The 18,154-nt window shown below is 38.3% G+C and overlaps 1 protein-coding gene across 1 annotated transcript in view; it reads right to left on the minus strand.

Annotated features, from left to right (window-relative positions):
• Positions 1–14,681: 14,681 nt before the first annotated feature.
• MTMR8 (myotubularin related protein 8) overlaps positions 14,682–18,154 on the minus strand; it is a 46,653-nt gene continuing 43,180 nt past the window's right edge. Inside the window, exon 14 of the mRNA XM_074207379.1 lies at positions 14,682–14,946. Within this exon, the coding sequence (XP_074063480.1) occupies positions 14,845–14,946 (102 nt within the window). The 3' untranslated portion in view covers positions 14,682–14,844. The remainder of the gene's footprint in view (positions 14,947–18,154) is intronic.

Genomic DNA, 18,154 nt, shown 5'->3' on the forward strand with positions numbered 1-18,154 from the left:
AAACTTTACATCTATCCTTGATAACAAATATTGTTTGTTTTTTGGTTTCTCTATGAGAAATTTGATACTGACTTACATAGATTTCTATTTTATTATTTAATGTTTAAAATTGTAAATGAATTTTTCCTCCCAAATGTATTCATACCATAGTTAGTGAAAGTTTTAGAAGATCCAGAAAGGTTGCAAGATTTAAAGAGTTCATGTACATCTTAATTATGTACTATAAGTTTATGAGCAGAATTGTTAATAATTTAAAATTGTGATTGTGGAGAATTGTCTCTGAAAGAGGTGAAATTTTTTAAGTTTCAGGAGCCAGGTAGCCTTTTTCCTATTACAGAACCTGAGTAATAGCAATATGATAAAAATCTGGTTTCCTAGTATTCTTTTTTGTTCAGTATCTTATTTACTTAATTTTTAAAATGTCCTAGAATTTTTATACTATATATATATATATATATATATATATATGATAGAATTAAAGGATTTAATTCCATTGTAACTAATAAATATTTTCCCTTTCAACTTGAAATACATATGAATTTTATTATCTCTTAAATATTGCTCCATTTTGATTTTTTTCCTATAAGAAACTGACCAGTGCAGTAGTCCAGTTTAAGAAGGCTGTCATTTTTTTTAAATGCTAGCTGTGAAACTATTCTATTCATCAGTGAATTGTGAACAGGGTAGAATACTGGGGTACTATCATCTTTGTTTTTTTCAAGGCTAAGCTGATCTCTAAATTGACATTCTTAATATTTTAGGTCCCATGGCAATCTGAATACTACAGACTTCATCTCAGAATAACTTTTTTATTGCATAAAATACACAGTATTACAGAGGAAATCAATTATGTTGACATACAGGTATCAAATACATTATTCAGTGTATTTTTGTGATCGCATCAGAATCTCCTATGATACATAAGAATGATCCTTAGTTTGAGGAGGATCTTTTAAAGGCTTTATTTGCTCAGGTGCTTAAAAAAAATTAACTACTGGTTTACAGCAGAATTATAGTCTCAATTGCTTCACATTTTTACTATTTACTTCATTATATATTGTAGGATATGAAGAAAATCATAAACCTGATTATTCATATAGAATGGGAAATGTCATTCCCTCACAGATTTGTGAGGAAAATAAACCTTAAAGTGTGATTATGCAAGTAGCACATGAAATCCAGCTCACTTTTTCAGATGGAAATCTATATAGCAAACCATACAATGAACCAAACTATTGAAATTTTATATCTATTATAGCTAATTCATTGATTAAAGACCACCTGATACCCTTCTCTTTGGGTTACTTTTTTAAAAAAATATATGAAATTTCTTGAGCCAGAAATCGAACCAAGTGGCAAATGGAAAAAAAAAACAAAACAAAACAGTTTTTTACTGGTCATGTTGCGTCTTCCAATTGCTCAGGAAGAATAGATAGCTTTACCAATATGACCATTTTAGAGAACTGTTGATCTGGAATATAATATAATGAAAATCGCATCCTTTTATAAAAAATGAGAATTCATTTTAATTAAAGTTTCATTTATTAAAAAATCTATTTTCTTTCCCTCTAATGAAATAGGAAAAATCAATTCTCTGTAATAAATATGCAATTTCCTTGTGTTCATCCTCACAAAAGGGTATAAAGATTATAATAATACTTAATCATGGGAATGAGATGAATATGTTGAAAGGAGTCATTTGCATTAAGTGTTATAAAATAAATATGTTTATATGTTAACTTAAAAAAAAGAGTCACCAGGTTTTGTATATGATGAAAACAATGTAAAGACTAACAGCCTGCCTTCTGTGGGAGTTGGGGGAGGGAAGCAAGATTAGGGGAAAAATTGTAAAAGTAAAAATAAATAAAATCTTTCTAAGAGTCACAAGGTTTCAAGCCATGCATTTCCCTATCACTGCTCTTCTTTGAGAGTATGAGCCTCAGGTGGGCTTTGGGTAGGTCCCTTGGCATCCCTCAAACCATTAGTTCCCAGTCCTTCAGGATCTAAAGAGAGCTATCAGCTAAGCAGAAGTAAGACTTGGCAAGGTGGACCCCCTGCTGAGTGCTGAAGAGTAGTGAAGTCAGCACTCACCTTTGGGGGGCACCAGTCTCCCTCTACTGCCAATTCCCCTCCATCCTCTACCAGTCTCCACCAGGAATCACATTCACCTGGACCTAGAATCAGCTTCCCTCCTCTTCCCCTCCCCCACACATCCTCTGAGGCTCAGTTTAGTTTCCAAAGTCCCTGCAAGTGACCCCAGTTGTCCAACAGGACACTGAGTGAGAAAGGATCTCAGGGATGCATGTTAGAAGCCTTATAGCCCTCATCTGCACCTGCCAGTCCAGGCACTCTGTCTCCTTAATAAAAGCCTAATACAAACTGTTTATTCATAATTGCTCATATAAGTTTTCTTTCCATTCCTAAGAGTTCTCATTTATTCTTTCTCCATATTTCTATTTTTCAATACCCATACATTCTCTCCATAACAGAACTCATATGTTTTGTTCATGTATATTATATATGTATGTATATTTCTCATTTATTTGAACATTGAGCATAAATATCTGTGAAAAATACTTATAATCTGTATTTTTTATGTACAAGTATTCCTATAATCTGTGTAATATTAATTTAGAGTCACATATTCTATTTTTATATGACTCATCTTCTCTCTTCATGTTTATTAATTCTAATTCTTACTTTATAATTTAATATATGAGAATTCCATCTGTATTCAGAGAGAGAATTGTGGAGTTTGAGCAAAGACCAAAAACTATTACCTTCAATTATTTAAAAAAGTTATCATATCATATAATTTTGCTATCTCTTATACTTTATGCTTCTTCCTTAAGGATATTATTTCTCTCTCATCACATTCAATTTGGATCATTGTATACCATGGAAACAATGTAAAGACTGGCAAATTGCTTCCTGTGGGGGGTGGGGGGAGGAAAGCAAGTTTAGGGGAAAGTATGTAAAGCTATAAATACATAAATACATAAATACATAAATAAATAAATAACTTAGAAAAAATGTATGGGAATCCTTAGGTATTCCTTTTCTTTCCATATATATATATATATATATATATATATATATGTATGTATACATATATATATGTATTCATATTTTCTCTCTATATCTTCAAATATATGAACTCTTACATATTGTCTCTTTATATTAACATGAATATTCCTGTGTTTCTGTCCCTATGAAAGAATATCTGAGAACTCATATATATTTTTTATACACCTATATAATTAGAGATATTATATATACATTCTATTGTATATACTTTATTAGTATTCCTACATATAAGAATACATTTATATATGTATTTTATATAGAAAGAGTACACATATGTCTAAATATTAGAGGATATATGAGTATTCATACATGAAAAGTGAGAGATATTATAGGAATAATCAAATAAATGAATATAGACAAGGAATATGTGCATGCTTTTAGACATCAATATACAAATAGAGCATATGAGCACTCATCCTTTGGGAGATAAGCCCCAATTTTCCCCCATGCTTTTCGATGTTACTCTCAAAATATTTTGCCCTAGCCTGCCAGTTGTCTCCTCTTAGTAAATTAGTAAAATATACCTTAAGACATTTTAGTATAACTTTTCTCCCTCTCACTTGAAAAAAAAGTGATTTGTACCGGTTAATATTGTATAGGAAATTATCAGGTCTGGTGAGTCTGTGTCTTCAATCTATATCCTCTTATATCATTAACCTGTATTCTGTTGGGTTCAATTGTTCATGACATCATTGAGGATTTCTTGGCAAAGATTCCAGAATTATTCGTCATTTTCTTCTCCAAGTCATTTTACAGATGAGGAAACTGAGGTGCACAGGGTTAAGAGACTTGTCTAGGGAGACCTAGTAAGTTTCTAAAGCCTGCTTTGTGTTTAGGAATATGAATCTCCCTGACTCCAGACCCAGTAAGTTATCTATCCTGCCACATAGCTAGCTCACAAATAATTCCATGCTGGAAAAGCGTAGTCTGAAGGCATTTTTATTGTAGGCCACATCTTTTTGCATTATCCTTTCTCTTAGGTTTATATTAATTTCAGTGTTTGCTTCAGTAAGATGTCATCTCTCTTCTCAACTACTAATGAAATGGTCCTTTCTTCTTCAGGCTGATTGTAAAATGGAAAAAATGGTAATAGGTGAAAGATAGCCATGAGACTGGCCTCTGGAAGCTGGAGAAGAAGGCCCCTTCTCCTGGTGGACAGAGCCCCTGGAAGTGCCTAGGAACAGGAAAGGGCACAGGAGCTCAACTCAAGAGGATATTTGCCCAGAGCCCCTTCTGCAGCCCAAGCTGGACCCTTGGCACAACTGAAAATTCCCAGTTTTGTTCTTTGAGTAATCTGCACCATCAGTGAAAACCCAACTGAACCCCCCCCTCAGCCCACATCCCCCCAGCAGTTCTTGACCCCTGCCTCTTCAGGGTTTGCCTCCTTTGGCCAAGGCTTTGCTACGTCTACCATGCTGGGCATGACCAAGGTTCACCTCTTCCCTCCCTATACTGGAAGTTTTCTAAGGGCAGGAAAGAGGAACCTTGCATAGGGTAATACAAGATGAAGGGTTCTGAAAATCAAAGAAACTGAAGCAGAGCTCTGTAGCAAAGGCACTTTCTTAAATGGTGCATGGCCCCATTTCATTAATCATCTAAATGTTCAAGTAGGGCTCTGAGTGAAGCAGTTGGCAAAGGGGCCATCCCCCTTATTTTACAAACTTAAGCAAGCAATTCAAGTAGTTTCCCTCAGGTTCAGTCTACTCAATATGTAGTCCCAAGTGGCCCAAAGCTGGGACTAGGGCTGGAGCTCAGTTTGCCCTCCACTTAATCCCAACATTTCTAACTGAACACTCCATAGCCCCTAGGTCTTTGAGTAACCTGCTCCCCACTTTCTGATGAGAATCTTCCCAGGGACCTTGGGCCCATGAACCTTGGCTGTCTGAGAAGGGAGAGGCCAAGATGGAAGCTAGCCAGGCTTTCAGACAAGAGAGTCTGGGGGCCAGTGTGACCTGGCCATGACTCTGCCCTTCTTTGAACCTGAGTTCCCTTTTCCCAAATGAGAAGGTTGGACCAAATCTTCTCCATCATACAACTACTGACTCCAGAGGAAAAACCTGCATTAAAGTGATGCTTTCCCTGGGGGCTGCCCCCCTCCCAGGAAGCCTGTCAGGTGGTCAAACCCTAAAGTCTGGAATAATGAATGTTTCTAGAACTGCCTCCTGAGCCAGAGGTGCCACTACTCCCAATATCCATTTTCCGAACCTGAGTGGTGGGGGTGGACAGTCAGAGTGGGGAGCAGAGATGGGAAGGAAATATTCAATCCTGGTCAGATGTTCGAACTCCCAGTGCTGCCCGAGGTCGTTTCTCTGCCCAAGCACCTGCGCCCCAGGTGAGTTTGCGGGGTCCTTGGCATCTCTTCCGTCTCAGATGTCCCCTCCCATGCCCTTAGGCTCCTCAGAGAACCTTCACCCAAGAGGAGATGAAGCTGCACAAGGTGGACCCTCACTAAGCCCCCATGGGTGGTGACATCAGTGCACACCTTGGGGAGGCAGGAGTCTCATTATTCCCAATGCGACCCCTCCCTCCATGGAGGCCCACCAGACATACCAGTCATTGTTGCCTCGGGTCACCTCTTCTCCCTCACCCTTCCCCTCAGGCTCGTTTTTCGGTCCCCTCTTCATGCTGCTACTGGTCGACGCTGTCATTGCATTTATGTGACTGCTGCTTTTCCCATGACTGATGCCTCCAGCTCCCCAGTCTGCCCATATAGACATCTGTCTCTGACTCCACAATCAGACTGATTGACTTCGCATATCTTTATGCAAGTGTACATGTGTTTTCTCTTTATATATATATATATATATATATATATATATATCTCAATAAGTAATTTTATGTTCTCTCTCTATATATATTCTGAAATAAAAATACTCTTTTATTCTCTACACCATCATACATATAGAAAGAATTCAATGACACTTCATTTTTATTTCACACATTTATATGCATGAACTTTTAGCTAAATACAGCAAGAATAAAGGAATACATAAACAGATGAATATATTTTAACTAGAACTCATATTGTTGAATTGTATAGTATATTCATGTATATGTCATCACACATTCACTACATTCTTATGTATATAAACCCCCCTCACTTACAGTTAAATGAAAGGACTCATAGTTTTGAGTCAATTATTCTCCTATATATGAAAAAAAATTCCTATATTCCTATACATAACTTTATTCAAATATTCCTTCTCTGAATTCATATATTGGGGATCCTCATATATCCCCTTTTTCTTTATGAATTTCTCTGGGATGTAGGGTGTGTTCAAGGAAGACTACTAGTAGAAACTAGAAACCTGGACAGTATACCAGCAGCAGGTCAGGAAACTGAATTGTTTCCATTTAAATTGTCTTAGGAAGGTTATGAAGATCACCTGGCAGAAGATACCAGACATTGGGGTCTTTTCTTGAGATAAACTGCCTAGCATTCCAACATTAATACAAAACTACAATGAACACATTCTTAGAATGCCAGACATACACTTGCCAAAATATCTATTTTACGGAGAACTTACAGAGGGCAAGCACTCACAAGGGGGTCAGAAGAAGCGAACTGAGACACCCTAAGGTCTCACTGAAGAACTTTAGAATTGATTATACAGCTTGGGAGACACTGGAACAGGACTGCCCAGCATGGCATGCCCTCATTAGTGTGGGGGGTTGCACTGTATGACAAAGGCAGAATAGAGGCAGCTCAAAAGAAACAACATATGTAAGTTTAGAGTACCCACCCCAGTTGTTTACATGGACTATTTGTGACTGACCTGTGGTAGGGCATTCCAAACTATTATGGGTCTGATTAGTTACAGACGAACACAATGTAATTTGCCTCAAACATAGTGATGACATTTTTGGTCTTCTTGCATAAGGAAGGAAAAGAACCAACCATGAGTTTCTATCCCTACTGGAGAACAAAAGAGGACTCCTTGAAGACTAGACATGTCCTAATCTTTTCCAAGAGATTTTACAAATGTGTTTTTGTTCTAAATCTTTTACCCTTGACTGCCAGACCTCTACCATTTGAAAATCAACCAAATGCTGACCAAAGCATGTTAGTTTCCTTTGATGATCTCACTGTGAGAAATCATTGATATCATTATGAATTCTCCATGAAATGATGGTCTAATGGATATGTGTGTGTGTTTATTTTTCTCAATGTGTATCCCCTTTTCGATTATTAGTAGCAGACTGCAACAGGTCAGGTTAGAAGGGTTTTTATTATAGGCCACATAGCTTTGTGTTTTACTTTCTTTTATCTTTATGCTAATGAAAATCTCTTCTCAAATAGATCAGTAGCTTAAACTTCCAACAGTAGACACTTTGGATGAAGGGACTTTCAGTGAAGGTGCTCTCCTATGCCATTAGCATCATTTTTCAGGCAATTTGATTTGGTTTCTGGCCTCCTTGCCTTCCTCTTCAGAACGTTTGCAGACTGGAGATATTAGTGGTGTGCTTGACGCTGATCTTCTCAGGATGGTAAAGAACTCGTCTTCTTCTCCAAGGCAGAACCTTAGAGGTCTACCCAAGGTAGAAAAGAATGGAAACATGAGAAAGTGCTTCTTTTCCCACTTTGGTACTCCCTGTCCCTTCTGCAGTCCAAGCATTTCCCTTTCCACACTTGAACATCCCCCTTTCTGTTCTGTTGATAATCTGGACCTTCCTTTTCATCACTGAAATCCCAACTACCACCCATCCCTCCTTCACCAGGAATTTCTTGAACCCTGCCTCTCCAAGTTTTGCCTGCTGGGTGAAGTCTCTGTCATCACTACCACAATTGGCATGTCCAAAGCACAGAACTTTCTTCATTAGCCTGAGTTCTCTGAAGGTAGGAAACAGGGACTTTGCTAAAATTCCCAAATTCTGAAAACTGTTCAAGGAGGATTATGATTGACTCAGCTATGCATTCCTGGCCAGCCCAAAGCACAAGGACTTGTTTTCCTTCTTCACCCTAACCTGAGGCTAGACATGAAGACTCCCAGAACTCCCAGTTCTCTGAACAGTGGTCCTAACCTTAGGAAAGGTGGCAACCATCTTACTGGGAGTGCCTTCCCAGAGACCATTGGACCATGAAGCTCACCTACCAGAGGAGGAAGATGGTAAGCCATAAACCAGCTTGCCTAGTAGACAAGAAAAATTGCAGCTTAGTTCCCCCTTTATCATTTGTTGATTGTGACCTTTGCTATGTCCCTGTCCTCCTTTTCACCTTAGTTTCCCTTGATCTCACATGAGTAGGTTGAACTGAATGACCTCTTGATTTCTCTTTAAGCTCTGTATCCTGAAGAATTCCTACAAATGCCTTCAGAATGTACTCCAAGTCTGCCAAGTCATCACTCCCTCTCAGTGGGACAACCTTGCTGGTCTAATGCTTTCCCTTGGGACAGACCCCTGCCAAAACGTTCTATTGTTGGTCTGAATCTAAAATTCAGAATCAAAGCAACTGGGTCTTTCTTGACCTGCTTTGCCTCCCCAGTCAGAAATGCCCCCAAACCCACAGTGTCCAGTGGAGTGAAACATGGAGGTCTGGTGAGGACCAGTTGGCAATCATTTCCAGACCTTCTGAAAGAAAAGTTTTTTCTATTCATACATTTCACAACCCCTTTGGCCTCTTGTTTTAGTGTTTGAATCTCTGGTGCCTTTGGGCAGGTCTCCTGAAATCTCTCAAATGTGATCCAGTCCTACAGGATCCTCAGGAAGTCACCAGCAAAGCAAAGGTAAGCCTAGGCTATGTGACCCCCTCTACTGAACTCTGAGGAGTGGTGATGTCAGCACCCACCTTTGCGGGGAAGGAGTCCCCTTCCCACCACTTCCTATCCATCCTCCACCAGCCACCACCAGGTATCCCTGTCACTATTGGTTCTAGAATCCGCTTCCCTCCTCTTCCCCTCCCCCACAGGCCCTCTGGGTCTCATTATAGCTTCCTCATATATTCTGTCTCCATATATCTTTTTTATCAATATTTATATATTCTCTATAAAAGAGAACTCAGATCTCATTCATCTATATTCTATCAATTTATATATATATATATATATATATAAATTCCTCTTGTTTAAATGCTGAGAATAAATATCTTTGAATATATAAGACATCAATAGGATAGAAAATGTTCATATTTAAATGTTCACAATCTCTCTATATATTCTTAAACATATATATATATATGTATATATTCTTTCTTCTAGCTGGTAATTTATTCATGTATTTAGATTCATATTCTATTCCTTTATTTGACTCATGTTCTCTCTTCATCTATATCAGTTCTCATTCTTACTCTATATTTGAATATATTTGAGATTTTATATATTCATTCTCTATCCATAAGAAAAACTATTCATATTTTTCTCTATATTTTCATATGTATGAGTATTCTTGTGTTTCCATTCCTATAGAAGAATATATGTATACTATTTGAGTTCTCCTATGTGTAAAAATATGTATATAAATTAATATATAGTGAGTGAATGAGTCTACATATATGTAAGAATATTAGAGGATATATGAATATTCATATCTGAAAAGTGAGAGATAATAAAGGAATATTTATATGACTGAACATACATGGAGAATATATGAGTACTCGTAGATGTCAATAGACAGAGAGACTATAGGAATACTCATCCAGGAGGAATTAAAACCCAATCTCCCTCCATGCTTTTCCATGAGATCTTAAGTAGGAGCTAATGTTCTCAACCTATTTTGCCCTAGACTGTCTCCTCTTAGTAAATTAGTAAAATGTATCTTTAGACATATGTGGTGCCCCTTTCTTCCCTTCACTAGGATAAGTGACTCATATCAGTTAATATCCATATCCCTTTTGAATCATTCACTGTTTTTCAGTTGTGTGCAACTCTGTGATGCCATTTAGGGTGTACATGGAAAAGATACTGGAACGATGTTCTGCTGGTGGTCTCATTCTAAAATACAGAATGAATCCCCATGGTATTTCTGGACCTGTCTTGCATACCCACCCAGAGGTGTCCCCAATCCCAGAATGCACCAGTCCCCATTGGAGTCCAGGGGAGTGAAAGGTGGAGATCTGGTGGGGACCAGTTGGAGAGCATTTCCCAACCTTAAGAGTTAGGAGGTTTCCAGCAGGCACTTCTTGACTAATTGTGGCTCTCATTGCAGAACTTGAGACTCATGTGAACTTTCGGCAGGATCCCTTACATCTCTAGATCATGACCTGGACCTTCAGGATCCTCAGGGAGCCACCAGCTAAACAGAGCAAAGACTAGGCAAGGTAGAACCCCTAATCAGGGCTGGGGAGATGTGACCTCAGCACCTCCTTACTGGCATCTCCTTTCTATCCTCCACCAGCCACTACCAAGCATCCCACTCACTACTGGACCTAGAATCAGCTTCCCTCCTCTTCTCCTCCCCCACAGGCCCTCTAAGGCTCATTTATAAATTCCTCCAAGTCCCTACAAGTGACCCAGTTGTTCAGCAGGACACTGAGTGAGAAAGGAGCCCAGAGAACCATGAGAGATGTCCTATGGCCCTCATGGCCATACTTTCTATTTTCTTATCAATGACTGCTCATATACTTTCTCTTTCCATTTCTGAGTTTCTCCATATTGTTGTTTATCAATATAAATAAATTCTCTCTCTGAGAACTTCTATATTTCATTGAGATATAGTATATAGATTCATATACATGTTATAGATATGAGTATTGAGAATCAATAAATATCTATGTGTATATATACATATATATATATGATAACACATCTCGAGGAATTTAGAAAATCTGATCACTAATATTTTATACACAAGTATATACTTATACATATGTATATGTATAGATTTTTATAGGTTTTATAGATTTCTATAGCCTGTAATATATTCATGTCCATAGTTTTACATATTCTATTCCTTTATTTGACTTCTCCGTCTTACTCTTCATTTGAACAGATATGTGTTCTTTCTCTATTCCTATGTAAAATATCCATAGTTTCTCTCTCTATTTATATATATGGGCCCTGATAAATTCTCTCTCTAAGTTCACATGACTATTCTTGAGTTTCTGGTCCTATAGAAGATTATATGACAAATCATATATAAATATATATATATATTAACATGCATATTATATACACTATATCAATACTCCTATGAGTTATGTATATATATATATATATATATATATATATTTAGAGAGTGATAATGAGTACTCATATAATATATGAATATGAGAGTATCTATGAGTATTCATATATGAAAAGTGGGAGATATAGGAATATTCATATATGTGAATTTAGATAGAGAATATGTGAATACTCCTTGATGTCAATATATATAGAGAGACTATAGGAATACTCATCCAGGAGGAGACAAGCCCTAGTCTTCTCCCATGCCTTTCCATGAGATCTGAAGTAAGAGTACATGTTCTCAACCTATTTTACCCTGTGCTACCAGATATCTCCTCTTAGTAAATTGGAAAAATATATTTTCAGACATTTTTAGTGCCCTCTTACTTCCCCTCCCTAGGAAAAGTGATTCATATCAGTTAATACTTGAGAGGAATTTATGATATCATGTGTGTGTATCTTTTCTTCAGTAAACATCCCCTGTTGAATCATTAGCTATTATTCAGTTGTATCTAACTCATTCTGACCCCATTTGGGGTTTACATGAAAAGATATTGGAGGGCTTTGCCATTTCCTTCACCAGCTCATTTTCCAGAAGAGGAAACTGAGACAAACAAGGTTAAGTGACTTGTCCAGGATAATGCAACTAGTAAGGTTCTGAAGCCTGATTAGACATCAGGAAGAACCATCTCCCTGACTTCAGATGCAGTATGCTTTGTGTTGTGCTACCTAGCTAGCCTCTAAGTAATTCTATCCTGGCTGAGAGAGATTTTTGTAGTAAGACACATCTTTTTTCTGCTGCTCTTTCTCTTAGATTTACATTAATTTCAGTGTTTGCTCCACTTTGTTCATTGCTTAATCTCCATCTGTTGATGGCATGCTCCTAGCTTCCTCTTCAGGGGGTTTGGAACAGGGAGACAGTGATGATGGATGATAGATGGTCATGAGTCTGATTTCTGCAGGTTGGGGGACCAGACTCTTCTCTTGGTGGGCAGATGCCCACAGACCTGCCCAGGGACAAGAAAGGGCACAGGAGCTCTACTCAAGTGGTTATTGGGGTTCTTTTCCAACCTGATTCCCAGAGCCCCTTTTGAAGCCCATGTTGGAACCTTGGCACAGAAGAAAATTGCCTGCTCAGTTCTGTGAATATTCTGCACCTTCCTCACCATTAATTCACCTCCCCCTAGCACTTCTGGACCACTGACGCTTTAGGGCTTGCCTCCTCTGACTAAAGCATTGCCAATACTCCCATGGTGGACATGATCAAGGCACACCTCTTCCCTCCTTAAACTGGGAATTCCCTGAGGCCAGGAAACAGGGACCTTGCTGAGGCTGATACCTGTGGGTATTGAATATCAAAGAAACCAAGACAGAGCCTGAGCCAGTGACACTTTTTTTTTTTGCAAGACAAAATGTGTCCCAAGGCCACACACAGCTAGGTAATTATTAAGTGTCTGAGGTTGGATTTGAACTCAGGTCCTCCTGACTCCAGGGCCGGTGTTCTATTCAATGTTCCACCTAGCTGCCCCAGTGACACTTTCTTAAAGGGCCCATGGCCACACCTTATTAATAATCTAAATATCAAGTAGAGCAGGGGTGGGAGTGTGTGTGGGGGGCAGGGAGAGTCATACTGCTTATTTGACAAACTTAAGCAATTCAGGAAATTTCCCTCAGATTCATGCAGCTCATTGTGTGTCTCCCAGACTGACCCAAACCTGTGGATAGAGATGGAGCTCTGTTAGCCATCCACTTACCTGCAACAGTCCTAGGTGAACATTTCAGAAGCCCTAGGTCTTTTGGCAACTACCCCGCCCCCCGTTTCTGGAGAGAGACTTCATAATCTTGGCCATGTACCTGCCCTCCTTTGTACCTCTTTTCCAAATAAGGAGGTTGGACCACATGAGCTCTGAAGTATATTTTTACCCTCCATCCTACAAGAATGGACATCCCCTCCTCCATCCAACTATTGGCTCCAGAGCAGAAACTAATGTTAAAATGATGCTTTCCCTGGGGGCTGTCCCCTTCCCAGGGTGCTCAGCAGGTGGCCAAACTCTAAAGCCCCGAATAAAGCCCATGGAAATTTCTAGACCTGCCTCCTGAAGTAGAGGTACCCCCACCCTCTCTATCCATTCTTAGAACCTAGGGAGGGGCAGTTGGAAGGGAACTTTCCATTCTGGTCTGAAGTTGGAACTCTTAGCTCTGCCTGGGGCTAGGTTCTCTGCCTTCAGGGATGGGGCAGAGTTAGCGGACTGAGGGTTCCTGGCCTCTTGCCTTCCTATGGTCAAGTACCTGAGCCTGGAGTGGGCTTTGTGGAGGCACTTGGCATCTCTCCTCTCTCAGATACCCCCTCCCAGGGCCTCAGGATCCACCTAAACCCTTCAGCCAAGTGGAGATGAGTCTAAGCAAGATGGATCCCCGCTGAGTGCCCATGAGTGATGGTGCCCATGAGTCATGATGCCAGAACCCACCTTGGGGAGGCAGGAGTCCTCCTAAAGAGGCCCCTCTCTTCACAGATGCCCAACAGACTTCCCATTCATTGCTTTCTCGAGTCACCTCCCTTCCCCTATACCGCCCCCCAGGCTCATTTCCCCTTTCCCCCATAGTTGCTCCAACTGACCCAAACTGCCATCAGACTTATTTGACTGTTGTCCTTTCCACGATTGATGCCCAGCTACCCTATCTGCCCAAATATTAATCTATTTCTGCCACACCAATAAAACTGAGTTTAAATATTTTTATCCCACTGAACATGTATTTTCTCTTTATATTCTTATTTATGAATTTTATATTCTCTGTTTGGAGAACATATGTACGCATTCATTCTCTCTACAATCATATATACAAAGAATTCATAGACATTCCATGTATATTTTTATACAATCAGATACATGAACTCTTTGATGAATATTGAATCAATACATAAATATAAAAATATTACACCTCATATTTATGATTTGGAGAATATATTCATCTATATGTCTTTACACATTCCATAAATATATTCATACATGTATTCATACAGTTATGAGTCAATTATTCTCTTATCAGAGTTTATTTTCTATATTCCTATACTTGAGTACTCATATATTCCTTCTTTAAATTAATATATGGGTCCTCATATATTCTCTCTATGAGTAAGCTAATGTTTCTTCCCCTTTTGGAGACTATATGAGAACTCCTAGAGATGAGTTATGTCCCAGTTTCCCACCCTCCTTTTCGATATTTTACCAGTGTTTATGTTCTAGATCTCTCCCATTAGAAAGTCAGTCAAAGATAGCTAAAGCAAGATGAAGGAAGTTTCCTTTGGTCCCCTCATTCTGAGAAATGAATGATATCATTAAATATTCTCTATGAAATGATTTTATAGTGGATTTGTGTCTTTTTACTTTCCTCATTTTTTATCCCCTTTTCAATCAAAGTAATAGACTGGAAAAGAAGGTGAGAGGAGTTTTTATTATAGACCACATAGCCTTCTGTTTTTCTTTTATCATTTATACTAAAGTCAATTTCTTCTCGAATATACCAGTGGCTTTAGCTTTCAACAGCAGACCCTATGGATAGAGGAACTATAGCACTTTCAGTGAAGATGCTCTCCGATATTTGCAGCATCATTTTTAATGGCAATTTGATGTGACTTTTGGCCTCCTATTCCTCTTCTTCAGATAGTTTGCAGCAGGGAGATGATGTTTGTGATGTTTTTGAGGCTGATCTTCCTAGGTTGGGGAAGAAACATTCTCCCACATGGCAAAACCCAATAGACCTGCCAAGGTAGGAAAGAAAGGGCACATGAGAAAGGGCTTTCTTTTCCACCCTGATTCCCAGAGCCCCCTTCTGCAGCCCAAGCATATTCCTTTCCAACAGTTGAAATTTTCCCCCTCTGTTCTGTGGATAATCTGCACCTTCCTTCCAATCACTTACAGCCAACACCATTCAGTTCACTTCCACCAAGAATTTCTTGAACCCTGCCTGTCCAAGGCTTCCCTCCTGCAGTCAAGGCTTTCCCTATACCACATTTGGCATGTCCAAGGCACAGGTCTTTATTCATTAGACTGGATGTTCTGTGAAGGTAGGAAACAGGTACTTTGGGCTAACACCTAGAAGTCTCAGGAAAGATTTCCAAGTGAAGTGGGGGAGGGGAAAGTGGGGTTACTCTCCTAATTTCACAAATGAAAATCTCATTCAGGGTAGGTATGGGATTGACTGATTCCTCTTGCTACCTGTGCATCCTTTCCTAAGTCCATGAAACTTGGCTATGAGAGGAGGTAGATCCTAAGATGTAAGCTAGCTAGCCTGGCAGGGAAGAGTTGTCCAGCAGGTCACTGAGTGAGAAAGGACTCTAGGGAACTAGGAAAAATGTTATATGGTCCTCATCTGCTTCTGTCAGTCCAGACCCTCTATCTTCCTAATCAAAACCTTTGTATATTCTTATCTATGTGTGTTCATAATTTTTCCCTTTCAATTCATATGGCTTCTCATATATTCTTTCTCTATATTGTTGTTTCTCAAGACCTATATACATATATTCTCTTTTTAATAGAATTCTATAATAGAATTTATATATTTCATTCACATATATTTTATATATTCACATATATGTTCTTATAGATTTGAATAGTGATAATAAATATATATTTTTGAATATATGACAATATATCCATAGGAATTTAGAAAATATTCACATATAAATACTCATATTATCTATATATTCTTTTATACAATTATTCCTATAGCCTACTATAATATATTCATGTATGCTCAGTCCAAATCCAGTTGGGTAGCCCATTGCTTCCGTTACTATTACTTTCTGCCCCCTACCCCCTGGGTCCCTCCTAGACTCATTTAACTGCCACCCCCATGACCCCCACCACCCCCAAACCAATTGCCTCAAGTGGCCCCATGTCAGTTGATCTGTTGAAAATGTTATTCTGCCTTTCAGGGGCTGGGCAGGGTGAGAGGAAGTAGGACCACGACCATCTGTTCATTTATCCCTCAGTCCACTTAATGAAACTTGATTGACTTTGTCAATTTGTATCCATGAATACTCATATCTTTTCTCTATATTAATAAAAAGCTGTGTATCCTCTCTATATTCATATGTACCAGTATTCATGTGTCTTCATATGTACATATATAAATACTCTCCTATTTTATCTCATAAATTTCTCTACAATTCATAAGTGTATATTTTTCCATATATTCATAGCCCTATAGTCTATGCTTTATTTTCTATTCTCATAGTCTGGCTATATACTCCATGTTCACATATGAATATATCATATGAGCACATATATGATTATACATAGAGATACATACTCTTATGCAGGAAACAACATAAAACAGAGAGCAAATTATACACAAGATAAATGATTAGCGGAAGAAAGCCACTAGAATTAAGGGGGATTAGGCAAAACTTCCTGTGACAAATGGGATTTTACTTGGGACTTCAAGTACAGATTGGTCATGAGGTTGTGTTATTGGGGAGAACCAGGTTTCATTGATTGCTAGAAGGTAGAAGGAGGAAGAGAAGGTCACACAGCTATATAATTAGCAAGTGTCTGAGGTCAAATTTGAACTCAGGTCCTCCTGACTCCAGGGCAGGTGCTCTATTTACTGTGCCATCTAGCTGCCCTCAAATATTTTTTTTTAGGTTTTTGCAAGGCAATGGGGTTAAGTGGCTTGCCCAAAGCCACACAGCTAGTTAATTATTAAGTGTCTGAGGCTGCCTTTGAACTCAGGCACTCCTGACTCCAGGGCCGGTGCTCTATCCACTGTGCCACCTAGCTGTACCCCCCCCCCATGTTTTTCATAGGAAAGAGCAGTGTGTTTTGTCAAAAGCTTTTTCTGCATCTATTGATATAATCATATGATTTTGTTGCATTTTTTGACATAATCCATTATGCTGAGAGTTTTACTAATATTGAAGTAGTCCTTCATTCTTGATATAAATCCCATTTGGCCACAAAGTATAATCTTTATGATAAATACCCAGTATGCTATTTAGGATTTTTGCAATTAGAGGGGATTCTTGGTGAGGCCAGACTAAATGACCTATGAGGTCATTTTCAATTTTGAGATACTAATACTAAATTGAAATCTTTGAACTTGTGTTGGTGTTAGTAAATAAATTAATAATATTTAGGATGTGGGACCTTTATTGATACTTTGTGATGCCTTTACAATCCATCTGTACTCATTTATGTTAACAAGGTAGTTAAGAATTATCTCCTGGGGCGGCTAGGTGGCGCAGTGGATAGAGCACCGGCCCTGGAGTCAGAAGTGCCTGAGTTCAAGTCCAGCCTCAGACACTTAATAATTACCTAGCTGTGTGGCCTTGGGCAAGCCACTTAACCCCATTTGCCTTGCAAAACCTTAAAAATAAAGAATTATCTCCATTGGTTAAGTAAGTGTAGGGGGAAGCATGTATTCTTTCTGTTCATTATAATGTATAATCTGAGTCCCAAAGCTCAGTGGCATGGTATTTTTCCCAAACTTTAATTTATTTAGATATTTGGATATTATTACAATCCACATGTCTCACCAATACAATGATTTGAAATATAAATTGTGACCCTTTGGAATCTTCTGTATTGATTATTTACTTGCCAAAAAGACTACTGATTATCATTAATATTTATAGCAATAGCAGTCTTTACCAAAGAAGGAACTGAAATGAATTACATTTGTTTCCTTTTGCAGTTTTTTGATTTGCTGTCATTTTTTGACTAGTCATTAAATAGACTTTCATTCTACCATTTTAATGGTGTGGTTAAGGACATGAGATTTCTTTTTGGAAGTGTAACTACTGGGCAAACATAAATTAAAATGGAAAAAATAGTTAACTGGGTAGGAAAAATTTATTTTATTTTTGTTTCTTTTGTTATTTTTGTTTCTTTTTAAATTTAATTCAAACTGGTTAATATTTTGATCCAATGAGAATATATACTAAAATAAAACCAGTTCATGGTATT

This window comes from Macrotis lagotis, chromosome X, assembly GCF_037893015.1.
Source record: "Macrotis lagotis isolate mMagLag1 chromosome X, bilby.v1.9.chrom.fasta, whole genome shotgun sequence".
Lineage (NCBI taxonomy): Eukaryota > Metazoa > Chordata > Mammalia > Peramelemorphia > Peramelidae > Macrotis > Macrotis lagotis.